Source organism: Ambystoma mexicanum, chromosome 12 (assembly GCF_040938575.1).
Source record: "Ambystoma mexicanum isolate Mex_15411 chromosome 12, UKY_AmexF1_1, whole genome shotgun sequence".
Lineage (NCBI taxonomy): Eukaryota > Metazoa > Chordata > Amphibia > Caudata > Ambystomatidae > Ambystoma > Ambystoma mexicanum.
In genome coordinates this window covers 790,774,333-790,799,169 of record NC_090936.1, presented here as the reverse complement: position 1 = coordinate 790,799,169, position 24,837 = coordinate 790,774,333, and the positions used below count along the sequence as shown (strand labels likewise).

Sequence of the window (24,837 nt, the reverse complement as noted above, 5' to 3'; positions counted from 1 at the left end):
AATGCAAATATGCTGCAAACTTTTCAGCGTGCGGTCGCCATCTTGGTTATGGGCTATTTACTAGAATGCCGGTCATGTGATCGCTTCCGCGTTCAGCGTGTGTGCCAATTTCTTTGGCTAATCACTCAACGTGCCATCCCCATATTGAAACAGGGGGATAGACACTGTGTGATGTCACGTCGACAGCACCGAGAGGCTCAGGAGTGATGGCCTGAACCTCGAAGCCCAACTATATTTACGATTTGGGCTCGAGAAAGAAATACCATCATTTATAGCCGGTCAAGTGGCACAGTGAGTAGAGCGCTCACTTTGACATTCGTGCAGAGCCTGCTAACGCAGGTTGGCGGGGCCAAAATCAGGCTTTCATCCTTCCGAGGTCGATAAATGAGCACCACACACCGTGGGTAATAATAAGCAGTGCTCAGATACCTGAGGGTTCGTAGCGCTATATAAATGCCAAATTATTATTATTATTAGAGACAGCATAAGAAATATAACAGCTGGCAATTCTTTTGGTTTTTAATTTTCATATTCGATCAGAAGCATCAGATACATTGTTATCAATAAGACTGTTAAGGTGTGTGTCCCTAGGGCGGACAGCACCTGTCGAGGCGGGGCTCTTGGATGACGTCTGTACTGGAGAGGCCAGGCTGAGGGACTGATCACTGGCTAGGGTACCAGGTAAGTGCACCGGTTTTTCTGGAGCGGTGACCACCAACGGGTGGGATGACTTCAAGGGGCGAGGTACCCCAGAGAGCCAACGGGAACCCAGTAGGCAGGAGACCTGGGAATAGGGATTGGCTTGCCAATGGTAACAGGAAGGTCTAGGAAACCAAGGAGTGAATAAATGCAGGGTGGGTCCAAAAAGGCAAGAGGGACTGATTCCTGGCAGGCAGCAAGAAAAGGCTCCCAGATAACCCCAGGAGGGCAGGATTCGGGAGAGCCAACGTGACCGGACCCAGGAATGAGAGCAGGCAAAGGACCAAGAACAGGAACTCAGGCTGGAGGCAAAACAGAAGGTAGGCGCTGCTACGGCTGGTCAGGAACAAACCGCGTTAAGACGCGATTTGTTACCTGACACAGCCGCTATTTACATCCCTCGGCATGAAGCCGAGGCGTGGAACGCAGGCCGCCCTGCGCATGCGCAGCCCGTAAACCCCGGAGCGACAACGAGGCTTGAAACGCAAGCCGTTGGACTCCGCGGGCCGTGGCGCATGCGCACAACGGATACTATCCGAGGAATCGGGCGCCGGGAGACTCCTCTCCCTGCTAACCGAAACCTCGGATAGATCCTCCAGGACCGGGAGCGTCTCTCCCCCCAGGTAGGTGGCCTAACAAAGACACATAGACTGGTGACGATGTGAATAAAGAGTACAAAATTGATCACCAGGACGTGCGCACTTCATTTTAGATTCAGGAAAGTAGTGAGAGGACAGGGCCAGGATCATACTACTCCCTTATCAGGCGGCACAACAGCGTACCGAAGGACCAGTTTGATCCCCTTTTCACAGGAATAAATGATCAAATAATTAATTCTGTCTTTATAGTGTCACAGATGACTGGGCGGAGACAGGATGGGATAGCTCTAAACTCGATTTTGTATGCTTATAGCATCCCAGCCTGTAAGTGCTTAGAGTCTGGGGAAATAGTAAAGCAACTTTGACTCATGAGCTAATTCAATATCTGGTGCATAGGTACTCCCATTTGAAGATCCCCTGGCTCAGGTATGTTAAAGCCTCACTGGTGCAGTGGATGCCATTCAATGCTTTTACATGGTAGACCTCATATCTTCTAATGTTGTACAAAACCGGCAAAGTTAGTGTCCATCTCTTTTAGACAGAAGAGTCATTGGAGATCATGAGACCTGCTAATATGAGCTACGTGATTATTATGGACACAGGTCTCCAGCAGTATGTGTGTTGGACTCAGAATCTTCCTCAGAGTATACTTATTACAAAGGCACGTTTTAACTGCATTCATTTGAGAGCTGTGGTGGTGGCCTGGTCCAAGGGGAAAGAGGATCAATCATGTGTATTTTGTGGGGCAGCTAAACAAGACTTAGCACATTTTTTTTGCTTTGTCCCGCATTCTCATCCATTAGACAGCATACATTAAAACCAGTCTTGCAGGATAATGCCAACCAGCCTATGCGTCTGCTTGGCATTACCTGTTATGGGTAGACTCAGTTTATGTGGGGTGGACACTTTTTTCCTTTTTACAGCGTGCATTGTCCCTGAGGAAGTTTTTATTAAGGTTTGTTTGAACCTGAATATCTTGGCAATGTTTTTAATGTTGTTGGTATTTTATTATTTTTAATTATGACTGTAATATTGTGGATGGTTGATTATTGCTGTGGTTTTCATGGTATGTTTTGTATTACCGAAATAAACTTTCTGTATTGTATTGTGAGAGGAATGCCTAATGCGCCACTAATAAAAAATCAATAAATTGCAGTATAATAGGTGACTACGTATTGCTGTCCTGTGTGTTCTCAGGTATTGGCACGGATGAGTGCGAAATATGGGGAGAGGATGCAATAAGCCCGGACAGTCTAGTTCCCTGTGAAGGTAAGAGAGAGAGTCAGACAATGGAGTGCACCAGTGGGTGTCTGTGACCACCTCTCCGCCTCCTCGGGCATTTCCGCTCGGGGCCTGGCCTTGCCTCCAGCCCTCCCTCCTCCCATGGGTATAGGAAAAGTTTCAGAGCAGTGGAAGCGGCTCCTTCCGGGAGGCGGAGAGTTGAAGCTACTGGAGGCGGCTAGTAGCTCAACGGGAGCACAGCATACCTGAAGCTGCTGGAGAGAAGGTAGGGGCGGGGGGGGAGCCATCAGTTCACGCCAACAGCCCCGCTACGCAGTAGACAGCGTACCCGATCCCTGCGCGATGTGTAGCGGCTACCCTGCAGTCTGCCTCGGCTCCTCCTGCTTCAAGAGGAGAGGAGACGTGCGAGCAGCCACCCGAAACTGAGAGCAAACGGCGGCGTGCGAGCCATTCCCCCATACCTCGGTAAACCGTCACGTCTGGCAGTGTCGCGCCCCCTTATGGTTGTTGTCAAGTATACTCTTGTGAGAGGAGTTCAGTTCTCCCCCGTTCTGTAACCCCATTCTTCACCTCCTAACACGAGCGTTACTGCGGAGATACCATTGGCACAGGGGGCGGGGAGTGTAGGGGAGATTAAAGGTGAGCATTCCTAACCACCCCCCACGTTTGAAATTCACCAATGTTGCGATGGTTGGCGACCAGGCAGAGCGTCGCTGGATACTTATAAAGGCTTTTTGATGTGTATTGTAAAGTTTACGTTTTTAAAAGTAGTGCTACTGGTTTCTTTTGCTAGCGCAGTGTAGTTGTTGGGGGAGGGAGCGAGAGGCGCTTCGTCTCCCCTCCTGGCAGCCCTGCTGTTGACTAATCCTTTTGTTTTCATTCTTTTCTCTCAGGGTGTTTGCTCTGGAGAGCACTGCAGCAGCACTCTCTTATCTACGTAGCGGAGCTGCTTATGCATGAGAGCTGGCGAAAGGCATTGCCTGCTGCGTTGTACCGCGTCACCTCTGGTTGTCACATCGTCCTTCAATAAGTCGCTTTGCTAAGTTTCTTCGTGGTTTTACAATCACCGTCATAAGCTTATCACCAACCAGTCCTGAAAAAAATCCCCTGTAACGCTTAACCCTCATGCCTGTGACCCCCCCCTGAGGGAAAGCTGGGCAGAGAGAGTGCATGCTGGGCTGCTCACCCCTGCTTCCTCAGATCCCCTTGACCAGACCACCTCGCCCCTAGGATACTACACTGACTCCTCTGATCTAGCATGCTCCATACCTCTACACACCAAGCCATAGTTACTTGAACCTGAAACGTCTAATCCATTTTCACCCTCCCACCACCATTCATCCAGCTGGTCTTGCATATATACTTTTCTTTCTAGACAGTCAGTCTCACAGACCTCTTTCAGGCTTGCACTACACCCCCTTTAGTAAGTACCCTGGCCATCACCAACCCTCCTATCCTGTTTACTCGGCTGTCACACCAGACAAATGCACCTCCTGATTTCTGAATGCGTTCCATTCAGTGAATTGGTACCACATCTGCACTCTTAATACTTCACAAACATCTACAGTATATCCTATAATCAATTGTGTGTATCTAACGCACTCAACAACCCTACCACAAAAAATTACCTCTGTCCTCACTACTTTCTACTTTGTATAACCATATCCACGGGGCAACGGAACTCTTGGGTCCCAACACAACGAACCATCCAAGCCCACATTTCTATATATAATCCTCCCCAAATTTGCTGAATACCCACACCACTGAGGGCCTGGCCTTATTTAATTACTACAGCATATGCATTCCAATGCACCTTTACTCCCTCCCCCCCTTTTACTCAACGTTCACAAGCTCCTTTCAACTCATTACTCCTAGAAACCAAAACCCATGTTAGACTTTTAAAAACTCTGCACTTCTAGCCTAGAAGCACTACATTAATAACCGACAATATCATCGCACTCTCAACTCTGCTTCAAAAACGTCACATTGGAGACTACTGTGTAGCTGACCATTGTACACAGGCATTTATTTCCCTCACCTTCATACAAAGCTCCAACCCACACGTGGCTGCTACCACATTACTTTTCTCAATCTATCACCGCCAATTCGAGAATATGGCAACCGGTGGTTACAGAGCTCCTCCGGCCACCTCCACCACCACAGACTTCCTTGAGGAGTGGAAAGCTAAGCGGGAGAAGATGCGAGCCCGATTATATGGCGAGGTTCCAGGTAGTGTGCTTTCTGGCACTGGAGGAGGAACTGGAAGCAATGAGGGCAGCATCAAACCTGCAATGATGTTTGTAAGCAATGAGTTAAACAATAATAATAGCAGTCACCCAGCAGCTATGCCAGATCGACCTATTGCAGCAAACTGCATGACCGCACCCACCACCACCTCATTCCTGGTAAAATCCTCCTCATCTTCATCCCTGAGAAAGTCAGAAGAGGAGCAACCTCCACTGCTTGGAGTGGCACCTTCCGCCTCATCTCTCATCCCAGGAGGGAGAGTAGCCCCAGAGACAGCCTTGAAGAAAGCGCAAGAAAAGCTGTCACCAGCAGACCAACAGTCACAAGAAGATTTGTTGGTGGGGCTGGGTGCTGTTGATGATACCTGCAAGGACACCCCAGCAAAAGCAAAGGATAAAGCGAAGATTTCAGGCCCAAGTGCAAGGAAGGGAAAGGGCCAGATCGAGAAGAGGAAGATGAGGGAGAAGAGGAGATCCACAGGTGTTGTCAACATCCCTTCATTGGAGGTGAGGGTTTGGGTATTCTTCATGTTTTGCTCCATTTTTGGGGGAGAAAGGTTAAGCTTCACTTTCCTCTAAAATGTATGGCTTTTGTGATGAAATGTTTGCTCAGTGTTTTTAATGCTATTTTTCTACTCTGTCTGATACTCCATTAATGTTCTGAAATGGTACGAGACTAAGAACATTGGAGAATCAAAGTCTGAGCTTTAGAGGGTAGTTGGAGGGCACGTTTTTGCTTCTGCCTGAATTTTAAAGCGTACTAATTGTGGTGGTGATCATTAATAAAAACCTTTTCACTGGGAATTGGCATTAGGACATGTGCCGTGAAGCACATCTGATTTGGTTGTGAACAATCTGTAAAATACCTTTTCGCAGGTCGTATTAACTTTTATTGTGAGTTGCACTTTAGATGTGGTTGGTTCAGGGGCTACTGCTCAAACAGATCGATATAGTAGTTCAAATTCACGTTCAAACAAATAGATATGGAGTTGATTTTTTTGGGTCATCCGGTTTCTGTGTGAATAGTCTTTGATGGTATTTGGAGAGGGAGGAGTATGGTCCATCGTGGGAGCCAATTGGGGTAGGGGGGGAGAGGACTGCCATGCTCTTTTTATTTATTTTGTATTGCTTTTTGTCATGCGTGTGACAAAATGTGCTTCGAGTTAGCCTCTCTTTCTATGACTTTAAATCCATAATTACTGTCCTTTTTGATTTCTATTACTGTATAATAAGCTTGTCTTCCAGCATGAATTTATTCACATTTTGTGTTTGGAAAAATTAGCAGCTGTTGAATGTCTAATCCCTTTTTCCAAAGGGCTTTTAGCTTGGTGCTACAGCCAAGCAGCCCACTGATAAACGAAATGGCTCCTTAACGAGGAAGCGCCGAGTCTTTAAAATGGGGGTGGAGGGTGGCTAATGAAGTGGTGGATTTATCGAGGGATTCCTCATTTCTTGATTGCTACTGCAGAGTCCCGTGCTGGTTTAGGTGCATGGGTGTAATTATAGGTGGGGACAAGGGTGTTTATCACCCCTAACTTTTGTGGCACACTATATTGTCCCACTCATTTGGCAGGTGCCCCTTACATTTAGATGTCATGTCCCCCTCCCCCGACATGTTCAGCAAAGTTACTCCATTGCTTAGGTGTACCTTGCAGACATAAGACATGTCTCATATAATTAGTGGAAACCTCCCCTTCCACCAGTTTACAAGCCAGGCTACATTCATAACTTGGTGGCTGCTTTCACTGAAGGTTCACACACATAATTCGCCTTCCTGCGCCTTTTCCATTTCAGTTGTTCATTTGCGATGTCATCAGTGCTTCTAACAAATCATGCTGCATGATGGTATTTTCTGATTCGAGCAACTGAAATCGAGAGCTCGTATCTTGTTCAAATGACAGTATGATTCTCCGTTAATCTGAGTTCAGGGCAGAAAATCTGTTTCAACTACATTAAGGGGGTTTCTATAGAGAGAATGTGCAGCCTTTTCCTGTCGCTGTGATGCACTTGCGCCCCCATTACCCCTGCCTAATAGCAGGGTTGGCCTTTCTTAGTTTTATCTTGAGAATGGTTTGCATCATGGTCCGCTGGCCACAGGCACTTTGCTTCTTCTACCACCCCCATAATGACAGCAGCAGGGAGTCTGCAATGCTTAATTAGCATCTGCCACGCAATGGTCTGCCCCCTGCGGCCCAGTGGGCTTGGAGAATGTGGACTTTGCTAGAAAAGGCTCGGCAAACGCATGGGTCCTCCGCAGGGTAGGAAACGCATCCTGGTGACGGGTATCTGAAGGTCTGTCTTTTAAGGTAGTCACTGCCAGACTAAACCGAGACCGCAATGTATAGCTTTTCGCTCAGGAAATAAATTGGCCATTCCAGCGGGGGTGCTTCTTAGTTGTCTAGAAGCGTCTTTAATGTATACACTCAACTTCTAAATGTTTCAAAGTAGCACCGAGTCACTGCCCTTATGGAAACGGTAGTCTTGCACGATGGATGCCGTAAAGCGCCATTAGTTATACATTCTTGATGAGCTGTTCGAGACAAGATGCACATTTTCTTGTCCAAGGGAGAGGACATCTTGATGAGTGAAATTCGAGATGTCAGAAATCAAAAGGTGTTTGCGCGTTGTGGGGCGTTTGATCTGAAGTGCAGACCAGTAGTATATAACTTATTTGTTTTATTTTTTCTTAAATATTTTGGGCAGTGCAGCTGCATGACCATTGCTAATTGGGTTAGGCCTTCTTTTAAATAAACCCCAACTTAAATGGCCTTCATTGTAAGCTGTGCTTGTTTGACTTTTATGATCACAGAATGTCGACTGCAGTTACCAATTCAGCAGCTGGTTTCCATTATAATTATTTCTAATTGTCAAATACCAGCAGCATTTCAATTACAGCAAAAGGTGGCTGCTCGCTTTGATGCAGGAGGTGTGTTAATTGCGAAAAGGTACTGCTTTAAGTTACAATGAGATCTAGATGCTGACTGTATTATTTCTGTGCACCCACCCCAGGAGCAATAGTCCACTCATTAGTCCTTGAAATGAAGCATAATACTCAAAATTTGGCCTATGTCATTGGCGTGTGATAATTGACACTTGGTGAATTTGACATCTTGTGGGCATGGGGAGAACTGACATGCAAGCCAGGTGACGAGTGACTTTTTATGCCTGGCTAAGACCTTGCACCTTGACGTTTTTACCCCTGATGGTCTTTTTGACTCTGGGAAAAGCCCGATCAACTGTTCCATATGAATTCCACACATACAGAGAGATGCTTTTTTTCCCCCCTCCTACATCATTTGTGTCAAAACGAGCTCGGTTTCATCTGCTCCTTCCAAATCTATTTCCTACCGATCCTGGACATCACAGCCATGTCTCGGGTAACCTCTTGCATGCTCGTTCATGTCTTAGATACATACCAGAGCTAGGCGTCTAATCTCACATCATGCAGCCTAGATAATAGAGTTGATATCCCACTGAATGCTGCTAGGGTAATATGGGGCGGGGACTTGAATACCTTACTTGATCCACAGATGGACAGAATTTACAGGGTTCCCCGCACACACACCAGGGCTGCACAAGCTATCCTTCAATGTATGAAATATTTACCCCTAAGCGATGCATGGAGGGAGACCCATCCCGGGTGGAGGAATACACTTTCAACTCCTTAGTCAATGACTCTGACTCACGCATAGACTACTTGCTGTAGTCGCCAGATTATGTCCTGCACACAATGGACAGCGCCATTTTTCTGAGCACCATATCGGACCATTCTCCGGTATTAGAGATTAAACTGGCACAAGAAGACCGCGCCCCATAGATGCGGAGGATGTTTCCTGCTCTTCTACATGACACCACAATACTTGACCCACTAAGAGTAGATCTTCAGGAATACTTTGTCAGCAATGAGGGGTCAGTGGGGACCATAGCGACAGTGTGGGAATCCTTTAAGGTCTTGCTGCGGGGCCATATATTATCCCTAACACACGGGTCGCGACGGGCCAAACGATCAGAATTACAACAAACTGAGAACCAACTGCAGACACTAGAAAACATATATGCTCTAACATCCAAAGACTCGACATTAGCTTTACTCCAGACACAACTAGCCACATTTCACAGACTGGCAGATTGGGAAGTCCTATACGTTACCATCCCTGCTAGGTTCAGGTGGTACGGGGAAGGAGACAAAGCAAGTTGCTTGCCAGACTGGCTAAATCTGAAGGCAACACTCAACCAATTACTAGTGTATGTGGGAGGGATGGGGAAAAATGAACGGGCGGAAAAGCGATTAATTAGGTGTTCTTGGAATTGTATTCATCATTGTATGATAACATGGACACTGTTACAGAAAGTGAACTTACCCAGTATGTGAACTCAATCTCTTCCTGAGTTCAGGGCTGACTGGAACCCCTTCTGACCATTGAACAGATAGGACAGGCGATTAAAAGAATTTGCCACAGGAAAGGCCCCCGGGCTGGATGGCCTCCCTGTTGCTGTTTACAAATGTTACTTACCCGAACTTGCCCCCAAATTGTTAGCGTTGTGGGAAGAAGCCACTGTTGCTGGAACACTCCCCCGTCATTAAGAGAGGAAGTCATCTCAGTTTTGCTGAAACCAAACAAGCCCCCGCAAGAGGCTTCATCCCATCGCCCATTTCCACTCATTAATGCAGACACAAAGTTTTTGCCACGGCTATAGCAAGTCGGCTCATACCTCACATGAGTCTTCTGGTACATCCCAACCAAGAAAGGTTTATTACGGTCGGATCCACTTCCCTAAATTTGCGCAGGCTATTTGCAATAATCTCCCAGCTGGACCACAAGGCCAAGGTGATCGCAGTCTCCCTCGACGCTGAGAAGGCGTTTGATTCAGTGTCCTGGAAATACATGTTTGCTGTCCTGGGGCGGTTCTGGTTTGGACCGCAGTTCCTAAGATACATCCAACTATTATAAAGACCCTTGCACAGTGGTCAGGACAAATCATACCATCTCATACAGATACCCTCTTCGCAGGGGCACACGGCAGGGCTGTCGCCTATTTCCCCCTCCCCCACCTCCTCATTTTTGCACTCTCCATTGAATTTATGGTGGCATTGATACGTCAGAAACACGCCGCCCCCCTCCCCCCGAACTCATTTCGTTGTATGCAGACGATACACTATTATATATTAGGAACCCTGAGATCAACCTAGCCCCTATTCTGCAGGACCTAAAGGAATTCCCCAGGGACTCGGGTTACAGAATCAAATCCACTAAATCTGAGATGATGCCACTGAACTGACAAGCGCGGCGGCTCACATGGGTTCAGTAATGGGCTTCTGATGGTCCCTTTGCTTGGCCCGATACCTTGGTGTGATTGTGGCCACCAACCACCAAACCCTATACTCAACTAATTATGAACCTTATATTATTCAACTAGAAACTAAACTCAAACTTTTGAACAACCTACCAGTGTCGACATATCATTACTGAAAATGATGTTGGTGCCTAATTTTCTCTACCTTTTTGGCAACATAACCATATGGCCAGGGAAGGCCTTCTTCACTAAACTCTGTTCAATGGCGTCAATGTTTGTGTGTGGGGCGGGTGGGCGCAAGCAGAACGAGCTGGACAAAATTGATGTAGCAGTATGACACTGGTGGCCTCACAACGCCAGATTTTGATCTTTATTACAACTCGGCGCAAGCCCAATTTGTAAGATACTGGACCTGAGAATCATGCTTGCATCAGAGTCGAAAAGAATGCATCCTCCCCCACCGACATACGTTCGGTTATATTCATGAAATCTTATAGCGACACATCGGGCATTGACCCTGTGGGTAGTATGATAAAGGCCTGGTCCAGAATATTCAAGCAGGTTGGAGTCACTGTCCCATACAACAATATACACCCCCCCTCTGGTATTTCCCCCTCGTATGACCCAGCATTGCAAAGAGCATGGGATCCCCAAAAACAACGGACAATGGGGGACATGTTCCTCAACTGGACATTTGTTTCGCTGGTTGACTTCCAGGTTAAGGTGGGGCATGGACCCATCAAGGCACTACAGTACCACCGGATGAGAGCAGTATTCCATCTGTGGCCCTCCTTCCCTTCCGATCCGGTAGCCCACCCATTCACACATGTTATTACGACAACAAATGGGGCCACATGTGGTACCTCCACGTTATATAAAACCGTACAGTCTCATACTCCTACCTGCAACAACATGAAGGGAAAGAGACCTGGGCATGTCGCTGGACGACACACAATGGACCCGTCACTGCCAACTCACCAAAACAGTCTCCCTCAATGCAAATCTAAGACGGATACAAAGGTCCTGAATCACCTACACATCCCCCCCCCCCCCTGAAAAAATGTCGAAATTCTCCCAAGGCCACTCGGCCAGATGTCCCAAGTGCCATACCACAGAACCTGACTCATTCCACATGTACTGGGCATGTCCACCCATCAATTCAGGGAAAAGGTGGCGAACACCTGAGTGATGTTAAGGATTCTAATGGGGCGTCGCACACCAGACCAGGACTCTTGATACTGGCCTAGGCTGCAGCGCACAATTAAAACACTTTAACTTTATTTTCTTATAATTAAGCTTGAGATGGCACCCAACCCGTCTCACACCCCCTTTCTACAAGTACCTAGGGCCACAATGGACCATTAACAAGGCCGGTGGGTGGTAATACAATATTTATTTATTTTTAAATTTCCATCAAAATCACACATTTAATATTGGGCAACAATCGCCAGTGGGGTGATAATTACTGTAAAATTGTAGAATACACTTAGTTTGACCTTTTTAATATAACATGCACAAATTAATGGGAGCAATATTACTTTTCGGTTAGATAGCACCCAAGTTAAGATTTCCTCCTGCAATGCTCGCTCAAACCCTGATTAACTGAATTTGGATAGAAAGGAGTAGCAAGGAGTCAGGTATACTAGGCAACAAACAGAATTAAAATCTGACCTTTCCCCCACAAAATAGGAGGCAAAAATTAAAAAACTTTGCAATTACACAAAATAGCACTCGGAATTAGTAAATATTTGTTTTACATGTGCGGTTGAATGAATAAGGTTGAGATGAGTATGGCTGTCTCAAAGAAGTCGGAACACTTATAAACTACAAGGCAATGTACTAGCAACGGGCATACAGTTCAGAAAATCAACTTTGGAAGGAACGCACAGTGAAGCAAATTACATTTGCTAGTTTTTCACTGGTTTAAATGTCAAAACGGCTTTAAAAACATGTGACAATCGGAATGCTGTTTTTATGCTGAGGGACAAATGCATATCACAGGGATAATATGAAAGGGTGACTCTAAATGAAGGACTGGACGTGATTCTTAACGGGAAAGGAAATTCGGTTTTAAAAGTGAAAGCAGTGGACAAGGAAAGGACAAATTTCACTTAAACTAGATTTTAGTGGCTAGAAAAGAGGAACGCCACCCTTGAATAAGAAGGTTGAGCTGCAGTTGTAACCCCTTCACGCTGTGTGCCTCTTTTAGGGAGAATTAATTAATTTAATCAAAATAGTACTAAGGACTTACACAAGGACAGAAATGAGTTGAAAAGAATGGCGCCAACACTTGGAGATCAATGACAGGATGCACAGAGGATTCTGACAGTTCTTTTTAAGGGTTTCTGCTAAGGCAGTTATGGGATATCTAAGGGATGGGACCTAATACAAGATAACGGAGCAAGGGATGCAGTTTGTGGTTTTTGGGGGAAGGGAAATACTCACAAGCACTGGAATGGGGTATTTTGGACAGTGGATCGAGTTTCTGGACAGCGAGGCAATATCTGGTCACAGTGGCGGGCTCTCCTAGAAGAAAATAGCTGGGCAAAGGTCTGGTCACAGCACAGTGGCACCTCAGCTGGAAAGAGCGGGTAGCAGGGCAAGCAGGTAGTACTGGATAATCCCAATGAGGATTTGGCCACCTTTCCACTTTCTCCCTGAATTATTGGGATTTTTACAGAAGTGTCCAGAGCTCCCCATGCCTCCGCTTTATGTAGGGATCATGACATCACAGGATTTACTATGGGGGCAGACCTTTGACTTGACATGCCTCCAACAACTGGATTCGTCAGAGGGGACTGTTACCACCTTCCTGTCAGCGGTTGGACTTCAGGGACATGACATCAATTTCAAGGTGTGTGCTTATAATGCCCATGGCCCTCCCACAGTTATTTTAGCCAAAACCAGTTATGACATAAATTGCACATTTTTAGTTGTAGCACTTTTGAAAATCACATAAGCAGATTCCATATTTTACACTGAACCTGTCATTACCATTCCCACATCTGTACCATGTTTAGTCCTTCTAATAATCTTTCACAAGTTTTGTTGGGAAATATTTCACTTAAAATTCTACAATTTTATACATGTGTACCTATTATCACAGAGCATGTTTGCATTCCATTTCAAAGTTATGCCATTACACTTTTCCCATGATTTACATTTTCTTGCCGTTTGCATCCCACACATGCTAGGGAAATCTTACATTTAAACTGTTAAACTTTTGCATTCCTGCGATTTCCGGTGGCAGAAATAAGAGTCTTAAAGTTTATGAAATCAGAACAGTCTTTTGCCCCAGATGGGCCGATTTTGCCTTCCAAATAAGGGCATTTCTTCAAACCCACAACCACTGTAAGGCACTAGCCATGTGCTGCCATGGATTTGTCTTTGAAGCTCTACAGTTTGAGTGGAGGGGAGGTGCTACCAGAAAGACACACCTGTGTGTCCCAGAAATCCATTGTACCAGGCTGGAGCACTGCTACAGAGTCTGACGAGGGTGCGAGATCCACCACCCTTGCCTATTCATATGCCCTGGGGCTGCCCACTTGAAAGAAGGCAGATCCTGTTCCCAGAAAACAAAGTCCTTTGAAGGCAGGCCAGGAAAAAAAAAAACCTGTTTCTTGCTGACTTCATAGCAAATGTATTTATTATTTTAAAAAAATTCTGAAACCGAAAACAAGACTGTTGGAATTAAATATCCTACATATGTTTTAAAACAAACCCTCCTCACATTTCTATGCAAGGACAGGGCCTTAATTCAACAATTTACTTTTAAACAGACATTTTCTTGTTTGTAAAAAGCACAATTTTACACATGGTTAATTTTCCTGAAATGTCACTTTCAAATGCGGTTTTCTTTCGCATCTGTGTTCTGAGCAGTTCCATGGCCCTAGTCATTTCTACCACACAGGAGTCTGTCCAAGTCAAGGGTCCAATGAAACTAACATAAGCACAGAGATGGAGGGCTTCTTGTGAAGGGCTTGTCAGTGATATTTTGTTGCAAAAAGTAAAGTGTTTTGCGTATGGCTTGGAGTGAAATTCTTTGCTATTTCACAGATCTTGACTGGCATAGCCCGTCATTCAATGAGAAATGCCCCTTTTGCTGGAGCACTACCCGAAGGTGGATAAACATAGCTGGGTCTCACTGGAACCAACTGTGTACTGTTGAAACGGTGGAAAAGAGCATCAGGGCGCAGTCATTTTAAATGCAAAATATTTCCTTTTTTATGGGAGTTTTTGATCTAGAAGTTTCGCAGCGCTGCTTTGCAATTCTTTTCTTTGGTGCACATAAGGAAAACACTGGCAGCCATTCTCGGGGTGTTCTGGGTTTTATGTGTGGCTGATTTCATGTGTGGCTGATCAGACCGCACAGCCATTATTTTGGTTACTGCAAAGCACAGTTTTAATGCAAGGTGATAGTGCTCAACGGAGTCAGCACAGCCATTCTGCTGGGGACGGCTGAGAATGCATTTTGGTGATGTATGGGAGCTCTGCTGGGCGGATAAATGTACCCCACAGTGACATGCTAGACATCCCCCATCCCTCATACCCCCACTGAAATATCTGCTGGGAGACATTGGGAAGGTAGTCATCAGGGTGCGAAGGCTATTTATCGAAGCCTGCGCAGTATCAAAACGTAATACTCTGAGAAACTGGAGGGCTAGGTCTGCCACCACCACACAGGAATGGCTTAGGGACCTCACCTATGTAAACGAGAGTGAGGGGGGCTTTGTTACTCGTGTGTCTCGCCTACAAACAGACCCAAAGACCATATGGGCCCATTCTGCTCCTACCTAGCCGAACAATACAAAATACCCCATATATCCTCAAGTAAACCTGCTCTATGAGCCCTGTATTGTCAAAAATCTATATGTATTTGAATGTGCACCAGTATGTGGTAAGTGTAATGTAGTGTGCTCCATGATTGTAATTGTCAATTAAATAAAGGAAAAATAATTTTAAAAAAAGAACAGTGATATGTCAGTTCCGCTTTGTCTTGTTTGAGGTATTCATAGAAAATTGTAGACTGTACCGAGGTGGCTGCAGGTATTCCATACTAGTATCCAATTTAAAATAAAATCCATATATGTAGCGGTCTGCTAATAGAAATGCATGATGATATTCTCTACCCCCACCTCACACTGTTCTCATTTACTAAATGCTGCTTCCTAGTTGGTTGCACACCATTTACATCACGTAGAAAAAAGTTGTAAGGTAGTGGTTTCAAATGTTTCTATTTACCATCCTGTTATGTTCTTTGTGGATATCACTGCATCTGGTCTTTTGGCACTAGCCAACTCAATGTTTACTTTGAATATAGGTAGGATTCCACATCTTGGTTAATCTAAAGCCTTCATATGACCCTATTGTTTTGTCTACGACTACTAATCGTAATATTGGATCAAAATTTCTGCTACCCTTTTTCAGCATTTGCTTCTTTTAGTGATGGACATATGTTGTCTGATTTATTAACTTATTTTTGTCTGGCTATTGCTTTACAAGCATACTTCGTTATTTGGATATCTCTGAAAGTTTAGACTATATACCTTCTAGTCCTGCTCTTCTACTGTTCTTAATTTGAAACACATTGTCTGTTCAACCGAACCCAGGGTTTAGCACACCATTTCTTACTGACCAAGACTCCATTACCACTAGCCATTGGATAGCAGCGAGTGCACACTTTTCACCCTGGCTTTACGTACAAGTTTACTAAACTGATCCTCCACGTTTTGCAGTAAAAATAATTCTCGAAATGGACTATACTTTTTGTTTGAGCTGCTGTTGGATACAGTAGTAAGTGGGATGCTCTTTGTAGCTATCTGGTAGGTTCCAGGGCACTATCTAATTTTTTTTACTGATATCTTGAAGCTCTTCTATCGATTTCTTCCTTTGGGAAGGTTGCCAGAATATTAATCTGACTATTGCCATCCTTTTATTTCTTACTAGGGTCACATACTGTATCTATATATTTATCCATAAGTCTATAACTCTCTTAGGCAGACAAAGACACTTTTTATTTTTGCTTCTTTGCAAGGTTTTGTGGTATTTCATGACTTCCTCAGGCAGGGAACAAATGGAGCCTTTGAAAAACATTACAGCTTAAGTAGCCCTTCCTGGAACCCCCTTTTTTTTTTTTTCGCTGTTCTTGTCTATGTACCTGATTTGTAGTTTTGCAGAGAGGCATGCATTAGATGTTGAACTCTCCCACACATTGGAGTCTTCAATGTCTGAATGGTACAATGTTAAGAGGGTCGGCGATCCGTGCAACTGAAGTAAAGGGAAAGAATGAAGATGGATGGGGGGGGGGGGAAGCAACAGACCACCCTGTTTGAGTGCTCTCTGGAAGGGATGGCATAGTGTCAGTCATGAAAGGCAGCATCCATTTGAAACTTAGTATGTCAGGCCGGTACCTTTACAAGATCAGTGGTGGTACAGTCATCCACATATCGAGCTTGTGCCTCTAGAAGGCTGAAAGAGGGGAGCCACAACAGTCATGTTTTAGGGTTACCAGCCAGTGTAGTAACATTGTGTTAAGTACCATATCGGGATTGTGTTACACCACAATAGTGAGGAAAAGGTGTAGTTTGACCTGGGACTGGGGCCCTCTCAAATCTCTGGGAAGCTTTTGGGCTAGGGCATTTTGAGGACAGCCAGGGCTGGATTGGCAAGAGTCGGGCAACAAGCATTGCTTGGAGGGGCTGGTGGGGTGGGTGCAGTGTCAGTTGTATGCCTGTGAATAGCTTTGGAAAAAATGATGGAAAGTGTCAGGTCAGAATGTTGTGATTCCTGCATCTCTCTGGAAAAGGTGAGTCTGTTTGAAGGGATAGTGACTCATGAAACAGCGATATATGTTCAAGCCCCTGTCTGTGTATTGAAAAATGTGCTTCCATTTGCATTCATAGGTCTTCCTGACTTTGCCAGTGTATAAAATTACCCCTGAGTGCAGCAATTTTGAGATCATCAAGGATATGATGAGCTTCTGAAAAAAGCTCACTAACTGGGCTCTTCTTTGTGCGTTGATTGACACAGAGGTCGGACCAAAGTTCAAAATGACTGTTCAGTGAGCAGGAGTTCAAACCAGTTCTGGGTGTCGGGCATCACCCGGTAGGCAGGAGATTTCATTGGGGAACCAGGAGTGAGTACGCGGTGCACCATGAATCAAACTTTCACAGGAGAGGCACACTTTTGACTTTTTGCCCATTATATATGATCCATTATGTTTAAATGCAAACTAGATGCGTCCTAATTCTTCTTTAATAACTTTCTCAAATATTCAAAGTTAATGTTGCATATGTATGTTTGTAAGGTATCAGTTGGCCTGGAAATTCGAAAATAGTATCTGGTAGCTGTTAATTTCAAGCTAACAAGGCTCTCGTAAGATAGAAGCAGGAGCTACCAGCAAATTCAAATCCATGTTCATGCTTTTATGTAGTTGGATCAGTTTCCCCTACGTAGGAGCCCTGCCCGAGATATTTCATGCACATAATCCAGTGAACAAAATTGCTAGAAGAACATGTAAAACTACAACTATTATTGTATAGCTGCCCCGCGTGGGTTATCTTGATTGTGTCTGACTTGTTTATTTTTTTCCTTCATGTAAAGAACCAGCCCTCCTCCTTTCTTGTTTAGTGTATGGCTACGGACTAGGGCACATCTAGGTATAGCTATACACAGTCAATATCTCAGTAACACTAATATTAAGGTTATATTTCTCGATTAAGACCTGCAATCCTTGTATTTGTTAAATTAGGCTTTAGGCATTGCCTTATGTAATCTTCTATGGCATGCATTTACAATATAGGAACCCACCTTCATTTTTCCCACTGATGCTTCTTTTGGTTCTGGCTGCTTTTGTACCTGCGTGTGGCGTGGTTTGCACCACTTAACACCATTTTACACATCCTGCAATTTTCATCTCTGAACCTACTTCCTCTGCCAGAGTAGTATTTTATTGTTAAGCTTGAGGTGTGCAGTTAGTGGGGTCTTGGTCACTCTGACATTACCTTTACATAGTGACCTGTTAATGTTTCGGCAGGCCTACAACGTTATCCCTGTGCCCAAGCACTGAATGTGTCTCATGCAGTGTACTGATAAATAGGTTTATGGTGCATATTGCATGTTCTACACAGAAGAATCTCCTGACTGTTCTTTATTTTACATTCCTGTTAATGTTTCATGCGATGGGAAGCTTAAAATAACACATGAAAAATGTCTTGGGAGAGGGGTAAATGGCAATTGATTGTGGATGGGGGTAAGTGAGGCGGGATTTGGTACTTCGGGAAGAGCCAGGTCTTTTCAAATCCTTCATTGGATTTGAGTAGTGCTGTTACCAGGCAGAGGCAATTCATTTGCAATTCAATAGTTTACAGATATATTGATACGAGTCTGCACAACATATTTCTTGCTAAACGTTTTTATCTTTGAGTTTGAATTGAAATCATTGATTGATTCAAATGGAGGACTATTTTGGTGTTGGATGAGTGGGTTATTTTAATGCTTAGGGTTTGCATTGAACCAATATAGTGCTAACTGTTATGAGCGTGGTGTTATTCTGTCATCCTAAAATTTCAATTGGGATGCACCCCATACTGAGCTATATGCCTAACCTTTCATATGCATGTTTAGTGTGTTTCCTGACTAGCCTGTAGTGGGCTAGAAGCGGCAACCTGTATTTCAACTGTTGCTAATATGAGGTCTAAAGAGCATTTGGTCGGAATTAAATTTCGTTTGGTAGGTAAACCTCTTGCTGCTCTTTAGGTGGAAAGATTTTGTTAAATTCAATTGTTTTTGACGAAACCACGACAAGTGAGTTGCTGCAGATTGTTAATCTGGAAGCAGTAAAAACAAGTGAATGGTCTGTTAGGTGGCTGCTATGATTCAGCAGAGCAGGGGTTGGAGATAAACAGTATACTAATTCGAACAGTCCTAGGGCAGAAATTGTTGTGCAGTAATGTTGCGCTCGGACATAATATTACGTTAGGACGGTTCATACCTGCAACCGTCTAGGGGCCTTCACTATAAACAGCATGTTGCGAACAGAGGCTTAATGTGCTTCATCACTTATACCTAACCCATAGTTTTTTTTTTTTAAATTTTTTAATTATATTTCAACCAACAAAACAATGCAGATCAAATATCCAGTACAAGATGCAACAATACAGTTTCAAATGTGTACATCATACAATTTGACCTTCACTCCCCAAAACCCACCCCCCTAACGAGCCCGTCAAATCAGTTTGCTCTGTGTTCTCGTCGCGCGGAGGGGTCCGTTCTCCGTTGGAATCTGCCAAATCTGGCGTTGTTACAAACAGTTCCGCTATCAGTGTCCTACCTCTTCTCCCCCTCCCATCATACTGGACTCCTGCCATACCATAGTCTCTGCTTCCGCCAATTTTTGCAATTCTCCACCCTTGGTTTATGACAAGCCTTCCATCCCATTGCAATCCTCCTCTTAGCCAGCACATATGCCAAGTCCTTTAATTTGTTAACATGCTTCAGCTTCTCCGATCTAGGGAACCCCCCTAATAGACAGGCCCAAACTGATTCTACAACCAGTGTGACTCCTTTATTCGCCAGGTTTGTCGCTGTCTCGCTCCAAAAGCACCCAACCACGGGGCAGGACCAAAACATATGTGTCATATCAGCCTGTTCTTCATCACATTTGGGACATGCTGTCTGCCTGCATTTTTAAATTTTTATATCCTCAGCGGCGTCATGTACGCCCTATGCGTAATGTATAATTATATTTGTTTCAACCTAGCGTTTCTAGACACCTTCTGATGATACCACAAAGCCCGCTCCCACATCCCATCCTCCATAGGAGCTCCCACCTCAGCTTCCCAATCTAATCGAAGTTGCATTGGTTCTCTACCAATCCTAAGCACAAGCATGTCATACAGCCTTGAAATCTCGTGCCCTCCCTCTGCTATATCATATATGGTGTCTACAACCTCGTCCGGCTCTACTTCAAGAATGGTTTCGGGCCAAGTTTTCTTGATTTCCCGCACCAATCTGTAACATGTAATATATTGACCTAAATGTAGACCTGTTTCCTCGCCCAACTCCTCAAAACTTGTAATGACTCCCTCCCGCCAAACATCTCCCACCGTTGCCAATCCCACTGATCCCCAATGGTTCCTGATCAACCTTCGCAGTTGCACATTTCCCTTAGCCAGGGCCACCAGCGGTATTTGCGGGGAGCACGGAGCTGGGATTCCCATCATCCTGCACGTGCGGCGCCAAATCCTCCAACCTAGTGTCATCATGTCGGGGCGCCCCTGCATTTCCGTTTCAGATAACCAGATCATTTCCTTTAAGTAAAATGGGGCACTGTCTGCACTAAACAATCTGGATTCAGGGGTACTTTCATCCGAGAGCCATTTAGCAACATACTGCAGTTGGCCTGCTATATAGTAGGCCTCATAGTTGGGGAGCCGTATCCCCACCTTTTTCATAAGTTTTGCAGTTTCCACAACGCCATCCTGCACCTGGTTCCTTGCCACAAAAAGTCCCTGCATATACTGTCAAGTTTGGTAAAAAACTTCCTAGGTATGAGGTATAGGATGTTTCCGAAATAATGCAAGAGTCTAGGCAAAACCACCATCTTAAGCATTGCACTACGCCCCATCATAGCTAGCGGCAACTTCCCCCAAAATTGCATGCTTTTCTCTATTTTCCCCAACAGCTACTTCCGTGTTGTGCTTATGTTCTTGTTCAATCGTGTGATACCTTTCGGTACCTTGGGATAGATGTGTATCAACCGCCCAGGGGACTTGCAATACCGGCAGCTGCTCTACGGGGAGTCCTCTATAGTTACCCAACGGGAAAATTACAGACTTCTGAGGATTCACAGCTATTCCAGACAACCCCGCATACCGATCCATAACCTCCAATATATGCTGCAGATTCTCCTCAGGATACTCCAGGTACAGTGACATATCGTCTGCATATAAAGAAATCAAGTGTCGCTCCCCACCCACTTCTATGCCTATAGTATCATATTGTTGTCTGAGATATATAGCCAAAGGCTCCAATACCAATATGTATAACATGGGGGACCATGGGCATCCCTGTCTGGTACCTCTACCTAACCGCCATCTCTCTGAGATGACAGCTCCCATATTAACTCTAGCAAGCGGCGCATTGTATAACATCTTTGCCCATCTTAAATATCCGGGCCCCATCCCAAATTCCGCCAGTGTCGACAGCAGCCATGGCCACTTAACAGAATCAAAAGCCTTTACCGCATCCAAGGACACTACTGCTAAGTCACTCTCAATTCCCCCCGCCGGTTCAATGACTCGATGGAGTCGCCTATGATTGTGAGTTATGTTCCTGCTTGGAACATAGCCAGTCTGATCCGGGTGTATGAGTTTGTCTATGACTTTTTCGCAATCTGTTTGCTAAAACAGCTGTTAGTATCTTGCTGTCTTGATTCAGCATTGATAATGGTCTATAGGAACCACAGCTGTTCCCTGGCTTATTCGGGTTAGGGAGTGGAACTATAATTGCTTCCCTCAATGACTCTGGCAGCTGTCCCGTCTCAAACGCTTCATTTAGCATATTCAGAATCGGAGGGTGCACCTCAGCCATGTATGCCTTATAAAACTCACTCGGGAACCCGTCTGCCCCAGGGGTTTTGCTATTGGGCAATTGTCTCACCACCGCTTCTAATTCCTCTAGAGTGATTGGTGTATCCAACTCTTCCCTCTCTTCAGCACTTATCCTGGGAAGACCTATATCTTCGAGTGTCTCTTATCCTCTCTTGATTATCCTCCTCGGCATCCCCATACAATTCACTGTAATACGTGACAAATTCCTGATTAACTCTCTCCTGGGTGTCCGCTACACTGCCGTCTTCCCTTGTTATTGCCCTGATGGTGGGTCGGGGGGGTCTCACTTTTATATAACCACGCCAGAAGCCGTCCAGTTTTGTCCCCACCCGCGTGCTGCCTCTCTGTGTTTCCTGTAATTCAATTTGCACAACCTATCCCAATGCTCTCCACACTTCTGTTGAAGCTGAAGTATCCGCTCCGCATTTGAACTAGTATCATCAGCCTCCCTTTGTGCTTCCTCCAAGTCCCTCTCAGCTTCTCGTAAATCAACCAGGATGCCGCCCAGCAGGCTTCGGGATTTCGCTATGGCCACGCCTCTCAACACTACTTTAAAGGCCTCCCAGAACGTGCACGCCGAATCAACACTACCCGTGTTCTCCTCAAAGTAATTTATGATCTCCTCCCTTACCTCTTCTTTAAACACAGGATCTTTAAGCGCTTCTGCCCAGAGCCGCTACGTCGGGATCCTTGCTCTAGGTGGGCAGTATTGCCAGTTTACAAGCAAGGGCGAGTGGTCCGATAGGACCCTCGCTTTATATTCCACCCGCACCATTTCCGTTATTAGGCCTGACGTAGCAAAGATATAGTCTAGCCTAGTGGACAACTGTTGTGGGGCCGAGTAATGAGAATACTGTCTTTCTTGGGGGTGCTTCATTCTCCATATATCAGTCAGGTCAAAATCATTAAGCAACGCTTGCAACACCCGTGCCGCTGGGGCTGGTTTTTCCAGCTTCTGATCTGATCTATCCACCTTCGGATTCAGTACACAGTTGAAATCCCCACCCCAGATTACCGCACTTCCCATGCACACACCAAGGGCAGCACTCAGGGTTCTGAAATACATCGCTGTATTCTGATTAGGGGGCGTATGTATTGATTATACTTATTTCTCTGCTCTCTACCAGGCCCTTAAGTATGACCATTCTCCCATCCGCTTCAGCAGTTTCCTGTAATACATGAAGGGGGACATGCGGAGCCACCCAGATAAGGACCCCCCTGGCATAAGCAGAGTATGTTGAACCCACCACCACCCCTTTCCATTTCTTCTTAATCATTTCCAGTCTCTCTCTTGTCAGATGGGTCTCTTGTAATAGCGCAACGTCTATCTTTTGTCTACGCAAGTATAGCAGCACCTTATTTCTCTTCAAATAACTGTTTAGGCCCCTTAACATTCCAGTGATTATTTTAAGGTCCCCCATGGCTTGTTATGATTTCCGTCCCCACCCCAACCGCGCAGACCACTGCTCGTACCCATTCTCGTCTATATAGGCTCTTAAAACTCAAACTCTCCAAAACTATATACTCCCCACCGCCCATCCCTTCCCCAACAACTCTTCCCCCCCGGGGCCCCCTCCAACTGTTGCCCAGCTCCATCCCTGGATCCCAGGCTTCCCCACATCTAGCCCTGCCTAATACGCTCAGAGCTCAGTAGGGTGAAGTCGCCCTAATGGCCACTTAACTATTAATACTAAATGGGGGTATGAGGACTAGCCCTACGAAAGCTCCTTGATAGAAGCAACAGTCACAATGCACTCAACACATTATCTATCATACTCCAGTCCCGCCTACAAACAGGTCGCAACCATGACTATAACCAAGTCCCATAGTCTGTAGCCGCATCATCTCCATGTACTCCCATTACTCTTTACTTATCTCGATCACCTTCTTCTTCCGCCTGGATGTCAGTCTCCTGGGGGCAGCCCTGCGTATCAAGCCAACACATGACATCCTCCGGAGTGTCGAAAAAAAAAAAAGTTCTGTTTTTATGAAAAACCTTCAATTTCGCCGGGTAAAGTAGCATGTATTTGCAACCCGCCTCCCTCTGTCTACTCTTAACAGCCCCAAGGTCATTCGGCTCTGCTGCACTGTCAAGGTATAATCTGGGTAAGCCGTTAAGTTTGCCTCCACCCGTTTGATTGTTCCTCCTTTACGAAAGTGTTCCAGTATCCTTTCCCGGTCTCGATAATTAAGGATTTTGGCAATAACTGGCCTAGGCGGATTGCCTGGCGGCGGCCTCCTCATCAGAGCCCTGTGTGCTCGTTCCACAGCAAATCCCTGAGACGGAACTCCTCCAGTGATCTCCTGCAGCAACATGTTTTCAACAAATTCCGTGGGGTTATGACCTTCCATTCTCTCCGGCATCCCCACAATGCGGATGTTGTTCCTTCGGGCACGTCCTTCCTAATCCATAGTTCTACTTCAAATGTATTTAATCTATTCAAAATAAAATTGAACTGAATTCTAAATGCATGCGTAAACTGGGGAAAACATTTTCAAGTTCCAAGCTACTAGCTAAACCCCCCCTCCCCCAACCCCCTGGGTACCATCCCCAGTGTTAGGATCAGGTAGCAGCTGCTTTCCCTGGCCACATGCGAGGAGACCTTAGGCTGGGGTTTGGTGATGACTCTGCAGGATTCATCACACCACTCGGTGGTGGCACAGTGGCAAGGAATTGTTCGTTGGCTGGTTACAGGATTTCACACACAGATGGCTGAATCTTATTTGGTATAGCTGTAGAGCATGATCATTGAAGATGTAGAGCAGTATGCTACCAAACTGGAGCCCCATCAGTAGCTGGCCCCAGAAGTAGATAATTCTGCACAATTGCAAGTATCGCTACTAGATTGCCAGGGCTTTGTTTGGTCACTTGGGCTTCTATTGCATGGGTTCTGACATTTTCCTATCCTCCTGCTGCATCAGACCTTGCAAGAGATGGGTTTGAGTTGAAGGGGGAGGTTACAAGGAGAGGCGCAAGGGAGCTGTTGATGTGTACAGATTGGAAGAATCTAGGATGTGCGTGCATGCAGGCTTATAAATGTTTTTGGGAGTGTGGTGTCTACCTGCATTTGCCCTCCAGCCGTTACATTTGTCTTAAATGTGAGTTTGTGTGGTGACCCACTTTAGTTCATGGATCTCGTGTGC

The 24,837-nt window shown here is 45.4% G+C and overlaps 1 protein-coding gene across 3 annotated transcripts in view; it reads left to right on the top strand.

Moving 5' to 3' along the window:
* The first annotated feature begins 2,650 nt into the window (after window positions 1-2,650).
* Window positions 2,651-24,837, top strand: part of PAWR (pro-apoptotic WT1 regulator) — a 561,175-nt gene continuing 538,988 nt past the window's right edge. Inside the window, exons 1-2 of one of the 3 annotated variants that reach the window (XM_069629285.1) lie at window positions 2,651-2,805; window positions 3,434-5,293. In XM_069629285.1, coding sequence (XP_069485386.1) covers window positions 4,655-5,293 — 639 coding nt within the window. In that variant the 5' untranslated portion in view covers window positions 2,651-2,805; window positions 3,434-4,654. Of the gene's footprint in view, window positions 2,806-2,829; window positions 3,006-3,096; window positions 3,180-3,433; window positions 5,294-24,837 lie in introns of those variants that run through there. The other 2 variants (XM_069629286.1, XM_069629287.1) reach the window with 2 other exon arrangements.